The sequence below is a fragment of the Sus scrofa genome, chromosome 17, assembly GCF_000003025.6.
Source record: "Sus scrofa isolate TJ Tabasco breed Duroc chromosome 17, Sscrofa11.1, whole genome shotgun sequence".
Lineage (NCBI taxonomy): Eukaryota > Metazoa > Chordata > Mammalia > Artiodactyla > Suidae > Sus > Sus scrofa.
The window spans coordinates 778,187-796,629 of record NC_010459.5 but is presented as its reverse complement, the minus strand read 5'-3'; the positions used below and the strand labels follow the sequence as shown (position 1 = coordinate 796,629).

Here is an 18,443-nt window from a genome sequence, read left to right as displayed (position 1 = left end):
AATCATCCCTGAAGCACTTATCTTGCTTCTGGCAAGGATATAATAATTTAGATGCCTGCCTTGTAACGCCTACAGGAAAGAATTTAGGAGAAGAGAAAGATTTCACATCTTGGCATGAAAAAAGGGAAAAGCCTATTAACAACCAACATTATAATGTGGAAAGGATGTGGGGGCAACTTGACTCAGAGCTGGAGGGGAAAAACCCTGGGATTTAAATACCAGTAGTCAGGTTGAAAGCCAGGGAGGAGATGAACTCACAGATAACAGGAATATTAAATACTTGGATGTTAGGAGATTGTCATACAATGGTCCCTGCTTATTTCCGAACCTCAGTCCTATGGAAGAAACTCTTGTTTCTAGACTAAATCTATTAGCTGTTTGAGCTTTCTATCAGGTAAAGCCATGCATCCCAGGTGTATTTTGGGGTAACAAAAAATACGCTGAGCCCTTGAATTTTGTGTGACTGAAGCTGTTTGCCAAACCAAATATTTGTAGCCATGTGATTTCCCGTTCATGATAAAGCCCAATCCATGGAGATGAGTGGGTGGCAAGTATTCTGCAGAACCACCTCCATGAAGCTAGGCCTGAACGCTCCCCACTTGGACTCATCAACAGTGGATATAAGAAATTGCCCTATCCAGAAAAATATCTTTTCATCTTTTTCTATATGTGCTTCTGGGAACATCATTCAATACCTTTAAACAAGGAAATCCTTGACAAAGTCCCTTCAAAACCAAGCACTGGGAAAAGGTTTGTTCTTCAAGATGAACTGTTTCCTAAAGTTACCCAAGAATTTTGCAGCTGGCTGTCTTCTACTTTTCTAGGTTGGCAGAGAGCTCAGAAGAAAAATTTTAGGTTTGATCGCTACCATTCTTCTCAATCAGAATTTATTGCTATAGTTCCGTCTCTTTCCACCTTTAATTTTGGGCTCATTTTGGTTCTTAAAACTTTTTCTACCATCTCAATTTTTTTTTTTTCCCCTGAAATAGGTGGCATATAAAAAAAGGTGCAGTTAACTCAGAGGTTTTAAATGTGCCTCTTGAGACATGTATTTCCAAAATAGCGCTGCATTCCCCTGGCAGAATATTCATTTACTCTCTCTCCATTGTTTATTTATTTGAAGTGAGAAAGAATAAGAAAGCAAAAGACAGCAAATCGAGGGCAGGGTTTGCCAGGAAGATTCCCAGGAAGAAACAACTGACAAAATAATACCTCCTGAAACAGAAAAATGGATCCTACGGAGAATTATTATGATTTTGATGTTCTAAACTCTTTCTCTTATACATATTTGGAAGCTGGTTTTAACCAGTTCTTCCCTCAATGCCAAAGCAACAATTGAAAAGACAAATGTTCCCACACCACCAGTTTTCACCAAGGCTGCTTGGAAGTGTGAGTGTGATTACCTGGAGTCCCAGGCTACAATGCAGAGCCTGCAAAGGAGTGAAATTAACATGCAAAAAGGGACATAGGAGATTTCCCCATTCTGGTTGGTAGCCACATTCCTAGAGTTCTAGGACAGCTATTAAGATATTTGCATTTGTTTTTAAATTGTCCATAGTTATTAATAAAGTTTAAGAAATTAATTTGTTTGCAAGCTGGAAGACCACCCTTTAGGTAAAAATACAAGGGCCTTGGGCTGTTCTCACTTCAAATGAGTATTTAATGACTTTTTTTTCTTTTTACTTGCACCTGCAGCATTTGGATCCACAGCACCACAGCAATGCCGGATCCAAGCCTCATCTGTGACATACCCCACAGCTCATAGCAACACCGGATCCTTATTAAACTGAGCGAGGCCAGGGACTGAACCCACATCCTCACAGAGACAACGTTGAGTCCTTAACCCACTGAGCCAAAATGAGATCTCCTTTAGTGACTTTTTGTGTCTCTAGTTTTGAGGAGGAAATATCTGGTGCTTTCTAATTTTCTTTGATCATTTTAAGAGTCAAGGTAATAAATGTTGATATAGTAGGTGCCAATAAGTGTGTTAACCGAGTTTTTAAAAAATGGAAACCCAAAGGAGCATACAAGAGCAGGGGATCTAGTAGTCTAAAAGTGGGAACAGGAGTTCCCGTCGTGGCTCAGTGGTTAATGAATCCGACTAGAAACCATGAGGTTGTGGGTTCGGTCTCTGGCCTTGCTCAGTGGGTTAAGGATCCGGCGTTGCCGTGAGCTGTGGTGTAGGTCACAGATGTGGCTCAGATCCTGCGTTGCTGTGGCTCTGGCGTAGGCTGGTAGCTACAGCTCTGATTAGACCCCTAGCCTGGGAACCTCCATATGCCATGGGAGCAGCCCTAGAAAAGGCAAAAAGACAAAAAATAATAGTAATAATAATAATAATGAAAAAATAATAATAAAAATAAAACAGGGAACACTTGAGTTCTATTCTTGCACTGTCCTTATCTAGGGGACATTTTCCATCTGGCACCCCATCCATTCTTCCTGATCCTGCCAACCGCATTGTCCCCGCGCTCTTGTCGGCTGGTGTCACTATCTTGGCGTGGGGAGGACAGGTGGGAAACAGGTTGAGTGAATCCTCTCCATTTCAGCCCTTGCTTTTGCCTCATCAACCTTTGTTCTTCTCTTAACCCTGTTTTTTTTTTTTTTTAACTACTCTCTAAGTTGTCTCTTGTTATGTTCTTGTCATTTGAACCACCTAGGGTGGCTTCTGTTTTCAGCCAGGCTTCTGATACGAAGGATAACCAGCCTTAGAAGATGGGAAATGGACTTTGAGCAGATGGGTTGAATTCTGAAACTCTGGGATCACACCAGCTGTGTCTGGATTATTCCTAAGAGACTGTTAGGTGGGTAGAGAAGCAGGGAAGCTTGATTGGTTCTGACATGCCCAGGACCTTGTGGCTTGTTGCTCTGTCTTAGGAGAAGTATAAGATCAAGGACACTTTAAGGGTTCTTGAAGTGATAAGAGGCTTAAAAACAATTTTACCCCCCAAAAGTATTAGTGCATTTAGGCACTTGGGGATAAAAGAGATTTGCTCACGACTCAACCAAAAATTTTAGTTAAAAATGGAGGGGTTTGTTTGTTTGTTTAATAGTCAGTTAACAAGATGATAAAGAGCTCTCATAATGGGGTAGTGAGGGCAGAGTCCAGGCTTCATTCTGCTGGCCATGCTTATCCTCAGGGCCTTGAAATGAGCTAAGAATGTACATAATTGCAGGGGGAAACTGCAAGAATTGGGGAGGAAGGGACACCAGACCAGAGTGGGCAATGACATCCTCAGCCTTTTGTATTTACATTTTTTATATATATATTACATCCAAGTTCGCAGTCATTTGTACCATTTCCCAGGAGCCACAGGTGTTTCCAAAGCAAGGCAGGGCACGGGGGTGCAGGAAGGGGGTTGGGTAAGGAAGCAGCCAGGGGCGGCCTCACAGAAGCTGCAGGAGCTTCAGCGATTGTAAAAGGGCTACGGGCTCTGCAGATGCCAGATACTGGCAGCAAAGCCAGTCCTCCAGCTCCACCCCACGCCGGCGGTCCACGGCCTTTTCCGCGAACTTCATCATCATCAGGGCCCGCTTCATGTCGATCCAGTTGTTGAGCGTGGTGCACAGCACCTCCTCCGACGTGCCCGGCTGCTCTACCAGCTCCCGCCGGGGCCCCCACAGCAGGCACTGCAGCACTCGCTTGGCCTCGTTGATGCGAATGCGCTTGATAGGGTCGGCCTCCAGCAGCAGGTGGGCAAGCCGCTGCAGGCCTGGCGAGTAGAGGGACAGGGCGGGCAGTGGGGGTAGGTCCTCCTGTCGGTAGTCCTGCTCCCGCAGCTGGGCCCTCACTTCGAAAGGGTTGGGCTGATGGAGCAGCTCATAAATGAGGATGCCTGTTTGGAATTCATCAAACTTGCGGTACTGGGAGGCAGACACGATCTCGGGGGCCAGGCGGGCCTGGCTCTTTTTCTGTTGCAGGTTGGTGGTGCTGCCTGGCTTCTGCTTGGCCTTCAAGAAATTGCTGATGATGAGTCGGGGCAAGTGTTTCTCACTGGGCCCTCCCTGACAGGCGGGGGCAGCTGGCGGGGTCGGGGTGACGCTGGCTGGGAGGGCGGCAGAGGGACAAGAGGAAGGGGTAGCAGCAGGGGCAGGGGATATGGTGGTGGGAGGGGCGCTGGAAGCGGCGGCGGAGGAGATGGGAGGGGCAGAGGGAGCGGGGGAGGGGCCAGGGGAGGCCTGGGGGCGCAATGCACCAGCAGCAGGTTCTCCAGGCACAGGTCTCTGTGAATGATCCCGTGCTCCTTCAGGTGCTCCAGCCCGTTGCAGAGCTGTAAGAGCAGGAAGCACACGCGCCGCTCGTAAACCTCGGGCTCAGACTGATGGCTGGTGGCTGAGTCCCGCACAAAGTCCGAGGCGGTCTGGTGGGGCACCTCTCGGGTGATGACCACCACGCAGTCCTGCTCCTGGGAAGGGGGGTGTGAGGGCAGGGCAGGCAGAGGGACCTTGGGTGCATCCGGAGAGGTGAGCATGCTGGAGGGCACGGAGGCGACAAAGTGGCCACAGTCCTGCTGGATGTTGAAGTGCACTGGCACGGAAGGACTGCAGTAGGAGGCTGCTTTGGGCTCAGGGGTTTTGCAGATCTGTGGGGAAAATGGGAAGTGAGGTCAAAAGCTGGAGTCATCACTCTGTTCAACAAATGGTGCTGGGGTATTTATCCACATGCAAAATAGTGAATTAAAACCTTAGCTCACACTAGACATACAATTTAACTCAACATGGATCACAGAGACTAAGATGTGAGAGCCCAAACAAACGTATTTTCGAGGAAAACATTAGAGAATCTTTGAGACCTTGGGTTAGGTAAAGATTTCTCAAATACCACACCAAAAGCATGGTCCATAAAAGGAAAAAAATGGATAAATGGACCTATTGAAATTCAAAACGTGTGTGCTTTGAAAGATACTAAGAAAATGGAAAGACAAGTAACAGAGTGTGAGGAAATATTTGCAAAACACCCATCTGATAAAATGATTTCTACCCAAGAACTCTTGTAACACAGTAGTGAGATAAATTACCTAATCAAAAAGTGGGCAAACGATATCAATAGGCATTTCACCAAAGAAATATGTAAATGGACATAAACACATGAAAAGATGTTCAATATCATGAGTCATGAGGGAAATGCAAATCAAAACCACAATGACAGACCAACCTGATGCCCACCAGAATGGCTATAATAAAATGACACACAGTAATAAGTGTCTCTGAGGATGCTGAGAACTGGGAACTCTCATATATTGTTGGTGGCATATAAAACGGTACCATCACTTTGCGATTAGGACATTTCTTTAAAAGTCAAACCTCAAATTATCATCCACCCCCAAGAATGAGTTTCCTACAGCACATGCAGTGAGGGCCCCTGGAATTGGTAGGAAGACATCTCCCTGCCCACAGCATGGGCTGGACAAATTCTCATGGAGCCAGATAAGAGCCTACGCAGGCAGTCAGCCTCATCACCCAGCCCTCACACCTGAATTGGCAGCTACCTGACAGCAGATGTATCTGACCGCTGGGATGTTCCCTTCTTGGAGAATCTCAGGGGCAGATGCAGGCCCTGTAAACCTCTAGGGCTTGGTCAAATTCTCTTAGGCTGCCCTAGTTTCTAGATCCAGGTTAATATATCTACTGGCTGGCACCACCTGCAGAGCTGATTTTAGTGGAAGCGCTAAGTGGAAGTCACGCACTCTACCTCCAAGGGTGAGTCATAGTAGCTGAAAGAAAACAGAAAGCTCTCCAGGGAATGGGGAACCCAAAGAGCCCCAGGCACCCTCTGAACTGAAGGTGGGAAAGAAACAAGCAGATGATCTCAAGCTCCTCTGAGGAATTCCCACACTGTCTTTCCCACCCCATCTACATCTTTCTGTCCTAATGACAGTGCTGGCTACCATAGAATCTTGAGCAACAGGAATCCTTCCCTGGTGGCCACACAACTGGAAAGTGAGTCTTGAGCCAGACATAATGGCCCCCTGCCAAGCCTCGATTTCCTTCTAATTACACTGAAAGGGACCGAAGGTGGTCTGTGGGTGCCCCTCTCAAAAAAATACTGTGCCATCCCAGCCATGCTTTATACAAAGTGAGGATCAGTGTGTAATCCTGAGAAGAAAGGCATCTATAAAATATCATCCTGCAAACAATCCCCAAATAACCCTTTAGGCGGCTGCATGCCACACTCGAACGATTACAACAGTGTTTATGAAGCCCCACAATGCTTACAGGTGACGTTTTTATAAGTTCTATGCAAGCACCTTTTCAAAGAGATTTATTTACATTGCAGCTCTACAAGCCTTCTCAGCATTAAACCCAGCATAAAAGAGCTCAGCTTCTGAGAAAACTCTTTAAAAGACAGTTGGGGAGCTGGGGGTTAACACATTAATTTAGTGAATTCTCTATTAGAGAAATAGAATAGAAATAAAAGGGAAGTACACTTTATCCCAGACTTTGCTTCCTATTATACTAAAAAAAAAAAAAATGATGTCCAAAGGGTATTGCTGCAGGTTCTTTCTTATCCTAGCCCATCCAGCTGTATTTGGTTTTTAAATAAATGGCAGTCTTCTGGAAAATTATTACACTAAAGGAAACTTGGGAGGAGTCCTTGGAAAAACAGTTTTGTGTATAAATATCAACCACTGTGTATGGACCTAGCTGCTGTGCCATCTAAGGATACAGATGTTCAAGTCATGCCCTCCATTAAGGGCTACTCAACTACAGCGCGCACCTACTGAACTCTCGCACGGTGCCTACAAAGCATTTTTCATGTAGTGTCTCATAAAATCTCACTGAACTTGATGAGGTAGATGCTATTACACAGGAGGAAACTGAGACTTTGAGAAGTTAAACTATTTGCCCAAGTTTACACATCAGAGAAGTGTCCCAGAGGTCAAATGCGTGGGCTTTGGAGTGAAAGGGATCTTAGTTTAAATAGGAACTCCACAGACATTGTCAAGTTACTCCTGATTCTCATTATCTGCCATTGTTATGTTCTATTAAGTAGCCACAGACACTGAATGTGTGAATGCTGAACCATACTGCCCCTGGGGAAACACAGTGTGAAGTACTTGCAAGCCTCTGGTCACAAGATGTTCACAACTGGCCAACAGAAAACCTTGTTGTATGCGTCTTTCCCCTTCAAGATGCCTTATTCATAGATATTGTTGATGCACTAACACTGACTCATGGCCAACAACACTGTAAGTCACACTGACCTAACACCCCTCAAAGGTGCATCACAGCCTTCTAGACATTAGGAACAGGAGGCAGGACTTCAGTGCTTAGCATGGCCATTTTAAAGAGAAAAAAATCAGGGGTTCCCACTGTGGCTCAGCAGTTAACGAACTCCACTAGGATCCATGAGGATGAGGGTTCCATCCCTGGCCTCGCTCATTGGGTTAAGGATCCAGCATTGCTGTAAGCTGTGTTGCAGGTTGCAGATTCAGCTCAGATCTGGTGTTGCTGTGGTTGTGGTGTAGGCTGGCATCTGTAGCTCCAATTAGACCCCTAGCCTGGGAACCTTCATTTGCCACGGTGTGACCCTTAAAAAAAAAAAAAAAAAAAAAAAAAAAAAGAGAGAGAGAGAGGAGTTCCCGTCGTGGCGCAGTGGTTAACGAATCCGATTAGGAACCACGAGGTTGGGGGTTCAATCCCTGCCCTTGCTCATTGGGTTAAAGATCCGGTGTTGCCGTGAGCTGTAGTGTAGGTTGCAGATGCGGCTCGGATCCTGCGTTGCTGTGGCTCTGGCGTAGGCTGGCGGCTACAGCTCTGATTCGACCCCTAGCCCGGGAACCTCCATATGCCGCGGGAGCGGTCCAAGAAATAGCAAAAAGACAAAAAAGGAAACAAAAAAAACCAAAATAAAACCATTTATTAAAAAAAAAAAAAAAAAAAGAAAGAGAAAAAAATCTCCAAAAAAAAAAAAAAAGGATGAGGCACTAAGTAGACATGAAAAAGACACTTGTTTACAGTGTGAAAGCTGAAACAAGAAGGCAGAGGATCCCCTAGTTCCACCTCAGCGGAAGAAGATCTACATGTCTGGTGACTCATATCTCTGCCTCCACTCTGTGCTAGTTCATTGCTGGACTAATGAACCCAAAAGCACCCCAAATATTGTTGAAGAGTTACAAATAAATTTCAGCGTCAAATTCACAAACACAGAATCCATGAATATTGAAGATCAGTTGTACTTATCTCAAAGTCTGTTTGCTCCTCTGTAGATCAGGGCAGTGACCCTCCTCACCGGGCCATTAAAGGACACAACGCGGGTGCAGCTTTCAACACAATGCCTAGCTCAGGTGAGCACTCACTAGGAAAGGTGGCTATGGCGACTGCCTTTGGGTCTGGCAGTAGCCCTGTGGTGGTGCTGGGCAATCCATAGCTGGCTGGATGGTGACTGTACAGACCCAGAGGGTGCAGCTGGCTCGAGCCTGGGGAGCCTGGGATGTGTTTCCAAGGATCCCTTTTCTCAAGGGTATCAAAAGCCTGGCCCAGTAAACACTCCCCGCCAGAGCTCCAGACAGTTTGCACAGAGATGTAAATGAAGGAGCAAAGTAAAGGGCAACTAGGCTGGATGCCTTTCAAAAATCAGTGGGCTGGTCCTCTGGCAAGACCAGAATTTTCCTCACTGCCCTGAACAAGAGCTAGGGCGCAGATTAATAAGTGGGGGAGCCCTGGAGGCGGGGGGCTTCCAAGATGATTCTACAGCATGGAATTGGGATTGAGGGCAGAGGAAGGGGGAAAGGAAGGCTTCTTTTCCAGCCCAACTCCCCTCATTGCCCCCGGTTCATTTTCAGGGAGTCTGTACTTGTGTTTTGGCTCAAGACAGTCACACAAAAATTTGGTTTAGCTCAAATTTCAAACATTTCACTGAGCAGAGTCTCAATTTAAACTTTGGTGCCAAGGGCCAATTCATGGTTGAAAATCTGGGCTAAGGCACGTTTGTTAAATAAAGCCCAGCTGGCTTAACACAGGTCCCTAATTACCGAACCAGAGTGCTGTCTGACAGACGTGAAACAGCTTCGAAAACACACACAGCTAAGGTTTTTTGTTTTTTTCTTTCTTTCTTTCTCTCCCTCCTCCAATCCCCCGCCCGCCTCATATTTGTGGAGTAGGGCTCTGCCAGGCAGCTTTATCTCCTCACTGCCACAGGGTCCTGAGCCCACAGGAAGGAGCAGAGCAGAGCTCTGCTTTTGTTAAATGGGACCCACGCCCAAGGTTCCTGTTCCCAGGCACAGATGGACAGACAGGTGGCGCCAAAAGGAGCCTGCTCCCTATCCTGCGTATTCAGAAGACTATGCCCCGTGTAAAAACAGCACTAATGAAGTGGAACAGCTGCGCATGCGGAAGGATGCTCCTCCCCTCCACCCCCCGCCCCCATCACCAGGCAGGCACGTTTACAGATTGGTATTGTTATTCCCCAGACTTGAAGCTTTTCTCCAAATTTCCTTTTCACACGTTGCAGAAATAGTCCTTCAGCTGCCAAGACTTCAGTAAAATCAAACGGGAGACCCCTGGGGCTCTCTTCCTTAGAGGACTAAGGTCTACTTGCTGGTTTAGATTTTGAAGGAAATGAAGGATGCTGGCTTTTAATAGCCCCTGGGAATGCTGAATGTTCTGCACTGTTCTTCAGAGAATGTGGCTAAATCTACATTATTACTGGAGAATAGAATCCAAGCTGCATATCACAATCACTTAGGGGTATAAAAACCAAGCCCCTTTACCCAGAGGTTATGATCCAGCAGCAGATCTTGCACCAGGTGGCCCCTTAGTAGGTCTCACTACTACCTTATGAGCAAGAGGGATTAAGGCGGTCCCACCAGGCACTTTCTTTCTCAAATGGAGCGGTCAGCTGTCTCTGACAGTGAATGAGCCCCCAGGTCCAGCCAGGAGACAGGATAGGGAGAGTAAGGGATGCAATTAAACGGAGGAAATATTCAGGGTGGGAGCAGAGGGATGAGTCACAGATAACTTTCTCAAGTCCACTGAGTTGGCAGAAGCAAAGAACTTCTGAAAGTCACCTCCACCCCTTGACTTTTGAGGAGCTCAAATTTATATCCCTTTCACTGGATGGATACAGACCCCTGACTCTGGGCTGACACGATAACCAGGCTGATCACATTCAGCTCACGCCAGGTCTACTCACTCTTTGCTCTACTGGATACACACCATCCTAAAAGGAAGGGAAACTCTGGGATTGGTTCTTTTTCTTTGTGTGTGTGTGTGTGTGTTTCTTTTTAGGGCTGCACCTGTGGCATATAGAAGTTCCCAGGCTAGGGGTTGAATCAAAGCCATAGCGGCTGACCTACACCACAGCCATAGCAACGTGGGATCCAAGCCGTGTCTGCGACCTACACTACAGATCATGGCAACGCCGGATCTGGATCCTTAACCCACTGTGTGAGGCCAGAGATCGAACCCTCAGCCTCATGGATGCTAGTCAGATTCGTTTCCGCTGAGCCATGATAGGAACTCCACCAATTTTTAAAACGAAAAAAATCTCAAAGTAAAATTCACTGCAATTTTTTCCTTGGCTAAAACTCATAATATTAAAAAAAAAAAAATCTTACTGTGAGCAGGAAGCTACCCCCATCAAGAACAATTCATGTATGTTAGTTTACTGTTTGCATTTTATTTTTTCTTTTCTTGCTTTTTAGGGCCGAACCTGTAGCATACGGAACTTCCCAGGCTACAGCTGCCAGCCTACATGACAGCCACAGCAACTTGGGATCCAAGTCGTGTCTGGAACCTACATCACAGCTCAGGGCAATGCCGGATCCCCACCCACTGAACAAGGCCAGGGATCGGATCTGAATCCTCATGGATACTTAGTCGGAATTGTTCCACAATGGGAACTCCCGCATTTTTTCTTTTTTTTTTTTTTGTCTTTTTGCTATTTCTTTGGGCCGCTCCCGCGGCATATGGAGGTTCCCAGGCTAGGGGTCTAATCGGAGCTGTAGCCACTGGCCTACGCCAGAGGCACAGCAATGCAGTATCCGAGCCGCGTCTGCAACCTACACCACAGCTCATGGCAACACCGGATCGTTAACCCACTGAGCAAGGGCAGGGACCGAACCCGCAACCTCATGGTTCCTAGTCGGATTCGTTAACCACTGCGCCACGACGGGAACTCCTTTTTTTTTTTTTTTTTTGCATTTTTTCTAAAGATAAATAAAAGAATGTCTTGGGACAGGTGATGGCAGAAAAGAGCTCAGAGTTCCTTCCTCACTCTTCACAAAAGTCTGCATCTATAGAAGGACCACAGGCCACCAGGTATTCAAGGGGCACCAAAAGCTGAGACAGGGCCATATGGAAGGGCCAGAGTCCACGACAGAGACCAGAGGGGCCAGATGGGTAGAGATGGTTCTACCACCTTGCTCAGAGCTGTGTGCCAAGAGAGCAGTGGGGTGTGCTAGCAAAAGCCTCGATCCAGGGCCAAAGATAAAGAGCCTTGTTACTTCAGACTAGTCATTTCTCTGAACTTCATTTTTCTTAACTGTCAGGATGGTAGCATAGAGTTTGGAGATAAGACAAAGCAGAGTTCAAATCCACCTCAGCTACCATCTATCTCTGGGCAAATAACTTAATCATTTTGAGCCTCAGATTCCCCACCTGTAAAACCTACCTACCTGTGAGGATTAGAGATCATCTAGTTAATACACCCATCACGAGGCTAGCTGTATAGGGATCATTCAACCAATGCTATTTCTCTTATTGTTCAAGATGATACCCAGGTTTAATTCTCCTTCTGGCTCTATGGAAGTATGATATCTTAACCGTCTATCTCTTGTCTGGCTGCAAAGAAACCACATGTTCACCTATACACACTCAGATCTAAAGCCCCTTGCTTATAGTAGGCACTCAGTAGAAACCTGCTGAATAAATGAATGAACTATGTTACATTAAAAGGCAACTGTCTTCTCAATCCAGCTTGATCACCTAGGCTCATTTCTGAAAGCACAGACTGAACCTTCTTTTATCATGTGTGTGTTTTTTTTGTTTTGCTTTTTTGTCTTTTTAGGGCCGCACCTGCGGCATATGGAGGTTCCCAGGCTAGGGGTTGAATTGGAGCCATAGCTGCTGGCCTACACCACAGCCACAGCAATGTGGGATCCAAGCTGCGTCTGCGACCTGCACCACAGCTCATGGCAATGCTGGATCCTTAACCCACTGAGTGAGGCCAGGGATCAAACCTGTGTCCTCATGGATTAGTTGGATTCATTTCCACTGAGCCATAACGGGAACTCCTGAACCTTCTATTCATTTTACAAATCACTTCTCATCATGTCCTGGGCCAGGCAAAGTGAAATCATGAGCATTCTAGGAATTACCCTCCTCCTGGATCCAGCCCGGGGAAGGAGAGGTGGTACCTACTTTCACAGCATAGGTGCTGCCGGGGTCCTCAGAACAGGTGGCGCAGTAATAAATGGCATCCCCCGAGTCACAGCAGGGCTTGTTACAGGTCAGCTTGAAAAGGGACCAGTTATTCTCGCTGAAGTGCAGTTCCTTTTTCTGGCCACCCATGAAGAGGTCCTCACACTTGGCCACGAGGCGGACCAGGGACTGGGCGTAGAGCCCCCCCAGCTTGGCATAGGTGCCCTCCCTGCTGCCAATACTGCTCAAGAGGCTGTGGAGCTGAAGCTGGGTGCTGCCCGCAGAGGCCTGGCCAGATACACTCAGCTGGGAGGCTGAGGCCGAGGTGACTCCTTTGCCCTGGAGGCTTCCGCTGCCCGCCAGTCCCCGGGCGGGACCCCAGTGGCCGCTGCCTTTGAACGTTTTCTCCAGAGGCTCGGAAGCGGAGAAGATGTGCTGGTGGTGGTGGCCGGGGCCCGAGGAGTCACCAAAGTGGGACTCCTCGTGGACACAGACATTGGTTTCCGAGTGGCTGAGGTTCAGCCTGGGACTGGCAGTTCTTGGCTTGGGGGAGCCTTGGGTCCAGAAGAAGCCATCTGGCGAAGAGGCAGCCCGACTCACTAACTTCTTCTGGGGCAGAGGTGGGGGCTGCAGGGGGCCACTGGGGGCCATATCTTCAGCCGAACCCGAAGGGAACGGAACAGGGGCAAAGAGCTTCTTTCCACTGCTGATGGGTGAGTGCGGCGGCTCAGATGATGTGCCTAAAAAAAGAGAAATAGAAACCATCAGGCTAGAGACCCATACCGCTCACTTTCAGGGTCCTGTGGGCCATTTTTATTTTTTTTATTTCTTTTGATCAAAACAATGAATTTTATTTCGTTTTTATCTATTTCTTAAAGAGATAATATATGCACAATGAATACAATTCAAAATGCAAAAAGGTATAGAATGCCAATGCAGTCTTCCTCGTACTCTGTCCCTGAGGGCCCAGTCCCTCTCATCAGAGGAAATCACTGCTGGGAATTCCCCATGCATCCTTCTGGAGCTCTGCCACACAATCCAAACAAACACAGAAGCACACATTTACACAAAGGAGAACAAATGGTACCCAGTGATTGGAATATTCCTTTTCTTCACTTGCCACTATGGCTTGGAGATATGCCACATCTGATGATGTGTGGATCTAATTCTTTTTGACAGCTATCCCACAATGTACCATCATATGCAAGTATCATAACTTATTTATCTAGTCCCCTCTGGATGGACACTTAGGTTGCTTCTAATATTATGCAAACAATGTTGCAATAATAGCAACAAACTTGTGAACAAGTGTGGCTTGACTGGATTTTTTTCGAAAAGTCAGGTTTTATAGAGGGTACAATCTGGCTGCAGTAAAACTCCCCCCTTTTAGCATCTAGTTCAATGAGTTCTGACACACACCCTGGTGGTCTTAGGCACAGAGCAGACCCACAGACATTTTAGAAAACAGAGGAATATGATTTTATAAAAGAAGAAACCAATCTCCAGGGGAAGTGAGTCATTCTTAGGTCCACAGTTCCTGGAGTGCACGGGGATAGTGACGTGATTCTGGAAAAGTTCCATCACTGCCTCAGGTCTTGGCAGAGCATGGAGATGTTCAGAAACATCACAGAAGGGGAGATGGGTAGCCAGTCTAGATGGGGCCAAGCTTGGACTTTATTCTTCCTATCAATATATGAAATGGTATTGACAATGGAGACGGGAAAGGATTGAAATAATACTCATATCTTTCCAAGAACTGACTCAAAGATATACCTACTATTTTAATAACAGCTTTTCAGGGAATTAAAAACAATTAACTTTAGTCATAGATTACAAAATGTATCCTATTGTCCTGAAGCTTAAAATGGAAAGAAACCTGGGTCTCACGGTCAAGGAAATGGGCAGTTACGATGTGTGCCCCTCATTTAATTGACAGGGCATGTCACCTAACGCAGGCCATGTAGTCCCTCTCTGGGCCTCTCCCACCTTAGCAGCACAACTAGAATGAAAGATGTGCAACAAACACAGAGGCCTGAGGCAAGTGGAGAAAGGCCTCAAAGGAAGCAAAGTGCTGTTAGTTTTGTCGCACTTCACTGAGGCACATGGCCTTTGTAGGGCTGCTTCTGAATATGCCTGAGTCCCTCTCTGCTTTCTCCAGCCAAAAGGGGACAGAATGGGCTGACACCAAGCCAGCGACATGGGGATCTCCTTACTTGGGATGTTCCACAAGCAGGAGCGAGCAAGGTGGATGCCCATGTTTTCAGACACTGACATCTGTACCCACCAACCAGCGCAGCATCAGTGAATGACAGCAGAGGCCTCCTGCCCGGTACAAGCCCCAGTGCCATGTCCCAGAAGTTGGTACATGCAGCTCGATGAATACAGGACTGGGAACCCATAGGTTCGTGCAAAGAGATGTCTGATATCACAGAGCAAGGCCATAGGGCCACCATCTCTCACCAAACCCCAGAGAAAGCATAATGATTCTTCTATTCCCAGTCTCCAGGAGGCAATCACTATGGCTTCTTGGTGGTTTATCAAGATCACAGCAAGTTTTCCTTCCCACCTCACCCCGAGTTGCTAATGACAGGTGGGGCTGCCTGCCAGCAGGGCTGACTGAGTGATTTCTACCCTTTCCAGGAGGCCCAGGTTAATTATAAATCATGCAGTAGTGGCGCAGTCAGGACCAGTCAGCTTTACATGCCTGTGTTTTCTCTCCTCAACAGCAGGAACGTGGGCCACACAAGGACCAGCCAGCTGGAGGAGGGAGAGCCATACTGCAGGTAGACTCAGCAGGCTCTGAACCCTTTGAGTCCTGGGTCCCCTACCCCACACTGCCCAGAAGGAAGCAGAGTGGAGTGTGACCAGAATCCCTGGGAGTGCTTTAATTAGCACCTCCAGTGACAGGGACAGCCTGCTGATGATCAGGACTCTTGGTCCTCTGTCCAACCAGTGGGGGAGGTTTGTGTCAGTTTCTTGGTTAGTCTCCTCTTTAAACCTTATGCTTACTCCCACCCCTTATCGGTCAGTCTTCTGTGTAGGGCTCTCCCTGATACTTTCACCGCGCCCCTTTCTGCCTCTGCTCTGATCTAAGGGCGCACAGGGGATGAACCCTGATGCCAGCTGTCAATCTTTCTCTGCAGAGTTTCCTAATATGAAAACTGACCAGATTACCTGCCTGGGAAGGCCCCTGACAGCACTAATAGCCTGTCCAGTCAGCCACTCTCTCCATTTTGAATGGCTTCTCATGTGCATTTTGTCTCAAAGCTGCTCCTGAAATAAAATACCTCCAGGCAGATGGTTATCTTGCCTCCACTGTTCTCTCCATCTCTAGTTCCCACAAGCTGCTGCTAGAAAACTTTTCAATTGTAAGAATAGCAGGAATCTTAAAAAGAAACAAACAAACAAACAAAAAAAAACGGTAACAATTCTTATTCCCTAGATTACCAAAGAGAACCAAGAGGCTCTGCTTACATGCAGAAAAATAAAGCATGTGTTCAGGTGGCTGGAAGGAAGTGATTTTCTCTGTTGCCCTGTGTGTGTTCTCTTGCTTTCCTGTGGGAACTGTGAGTCAGTGGGTTTGATCAGATCTCTACCCCATCACCACTTAGGTAAGCCGCCCAGGAAGACTAAGCAGTAGGAGGAGGCGTGGCTTCAAGGATTAGCTTGTGGGCTGGTTCATTTTTCTTTATTTCTTAGAGGTTAGGTGTTTGCCACCCAACAACCGCTACTGAGAGCACTCAATAATCAGAGGATGGCACTGCCTAAGAAGGCTTCCAGCCAGTTACACAGACCTCATCCAGTGAACCGAGGCTTAGCTGAAACGTGCACTTTCCCCATATGACTGGGCATTACGTACACATACCATGGTTTTTGTATTTGGAAAAAAATCACCTCATTTGGCAACAGGCGCACCACCTTCTGACCTGAGGCATTCCGAAATCCACAGGTCCAGGAGTTCCCGTCATGGCACAGTGGAAACAAATCCAACTAGGAACCATGAGGTTGCAGGTTTGATCCCTGGTCTTGATCAGTGGGTTAAGGATCCAGCGTTGCCGTGAGCTATGGTGTAGGTCGAAGACACGGCTCAGATCTGGTGTTGCTGTGGCTGTGGTGTAGGCTGGCAGCTGTAGCTCTGATTAGACCTCCTAGCCTGGGAACCTCTATATGCTGCAGGTGTTCCCCCCTAAAAGAATTCCTATCTCCAGATGTGGACCCGAAGCTGGTGAGAAGGCAATAATTCACTCTGACTGTCCCTAGACACCCCAGGACCACAGAATTCTCAGCTCTTAATATTCTTAAGGCTACTCTTGATGAAACCGTGATTTCTCCACCAGGAGACAAGCAGGAGCTGTCTTCTGTGGGGTCAGAGGGCATCCCTAAAGTCCCATTCTGGTCCTGTCATTTTCTTGACTCCTTGCAAGCAGGCCCATGGGCCCCACAGAGGTTAGATTCTTACTATTTGTAGCAGCTGCCACCCTCTGCATTTAGAAGAGCCAGTAAAAAGAGGGAACAAATATGGCTTGATGCCTAAAAGAGTTTCAAAATTCACAGGCAAACCACTGGTTCAGGAAAACGTGCCTAAAAAAAAAAAAAATCGTGAAAAACTGGCCAACAGCCTGTATTCGCAGGACTCAAATCCAAAGGCACGTGAGACGAAGTCAAATATATCCCAGTTTTATGCTGGTGTTGGATCACCCTATTTCCAAACTCTGGCTTACAATTAAGGGTGTAAAAAGGGTGAGAATGGAAAATATTTTTCTAGGAAGTCTGCCTACATCATAGTTAACATCATTGGTGGTTTTTTTTTTTTTTTTTTTTTTTTTTTTTTTTTTTTTAATGATTTTGCACACTAACTGGGCCAGGGAGCCACGAATCCCATTTCCTAAGTTTTCCTTCCAATTTCCAATTCTGCATATGATGCCCATAGCCATCTATAGAGTAAAACACCTCTGGCCTCTCCTCAGTACCTGTGCTTCAAAGAAGAAAAAGTGTTTGTAGGAAGAAACTACACATCACATGTGCTGTACTTGGTGGGAGAGGAAGGTTTACTAGTTTGGTGCCATTATATTTAGAAAGCAAAGAAGAATCAGGATTTCACTGGTCAGAGAAAAAGAGCTTAACGCTGATGCAGAAATGCAGGCCAAAAGTTCAAACCCAGCACTCTGAGGTTTTCCTTATTACAGAGTCCTCTCTTCTGGCTGAGTTTTAATAGGTACTTTCATTGTTCCCTACAGCCCAAATCGGAGCTGGGCTTTAGGAGGAAGTGGTCAGTCTAGTTCTGAACTGTGTAAATGAGCCTGTGTAGCTCCTTTGGCGCCTGTCTCTGCCTTCTGACAGCAGCTGGGCCACAGCAAATGTGGGGACAAAAGTCAGGGTCCCAGCTAGGAGTTCCCCAGCTACAAGCTTTAGCTTTGGTGCCTGCTTATTCTCCAACCTAAAGTAAAGCAAGTTGAATTTTCTTTTGTTCGAAATACTTAGTGTTCGTTGGATCATTTTTTAAAAATGAAGATAAGAGATTGGCTGGCTGGAAATGGCTGTACAGATCTATCCTTTCATTTATTCAGTATTTCTTGAGCATCTACTAAAGGCAAGGCACAGGGAACAAAGCAGATGGTGAAAAACTTTGTTCTACGCTCTGTGGCCTGGTTCAGTCCCTTCTTGTTAAAGGTGAGAAAACTAAAGCCATCTGCGTAGGCACCTTGCCACCGTCACATGGGAAGTGGCAGTCTCGCAGATTTTAGCCAAATCCCCTCTCCTTACCCCAAAAGACGTGAAGGGTGAGGGACGGAGGGGATGTTCTAGCCTCACATGTGGTAACTTTTTCCTCCAAAGGAAAATTGTGCAACCTCTTGTTTGGCCCCTAATCCAAACAGGCTCAAGTCTAAATGTTTAAAGAAAAAAAAGAGGGGGAGGGCAGCAAAGCATTTCTTCAGGAGGAACCCTTGCTTTTTCAAGAAGGCAAGTGTGGTCAGAAAATGGAAGCATATTATTAACATTTTACAACAGGATGGGAAATATGGCATTTGTGAGGAGTCCTTCCAGACCATTTCATCATCCCAAGAAATAGTGATGAGAAG

The 18,443-nt window shown here is 46.7% G+C and overlaps 1 protein-coding gene across 1 annotated transcript in view; it reads right to left on the bottom strand.

Annotated features, from left to right (window-relative positions):
* PRAG1 (PEAK1 related kinase activating pseudokinase 1) overlaps nt 3,221-18,443 on the bottom strand; it is a 48,371-nt gene continuing 33,148 nt past the window's right edge. The window contains 3 exon segments of the mRNA XM_021077408.1: nt 3,221-4,184; nt 4,187-4,583; nt 12,364-13,103. Of these exon segments, the coding sequence (XP_020933067.1) occupies nt 3,388-4,184; nt 4,187-4,583; nt 12,364-13,103 (1,934 nt within the window). The 3' untranslated portion in view covers nt 3,221-3,387.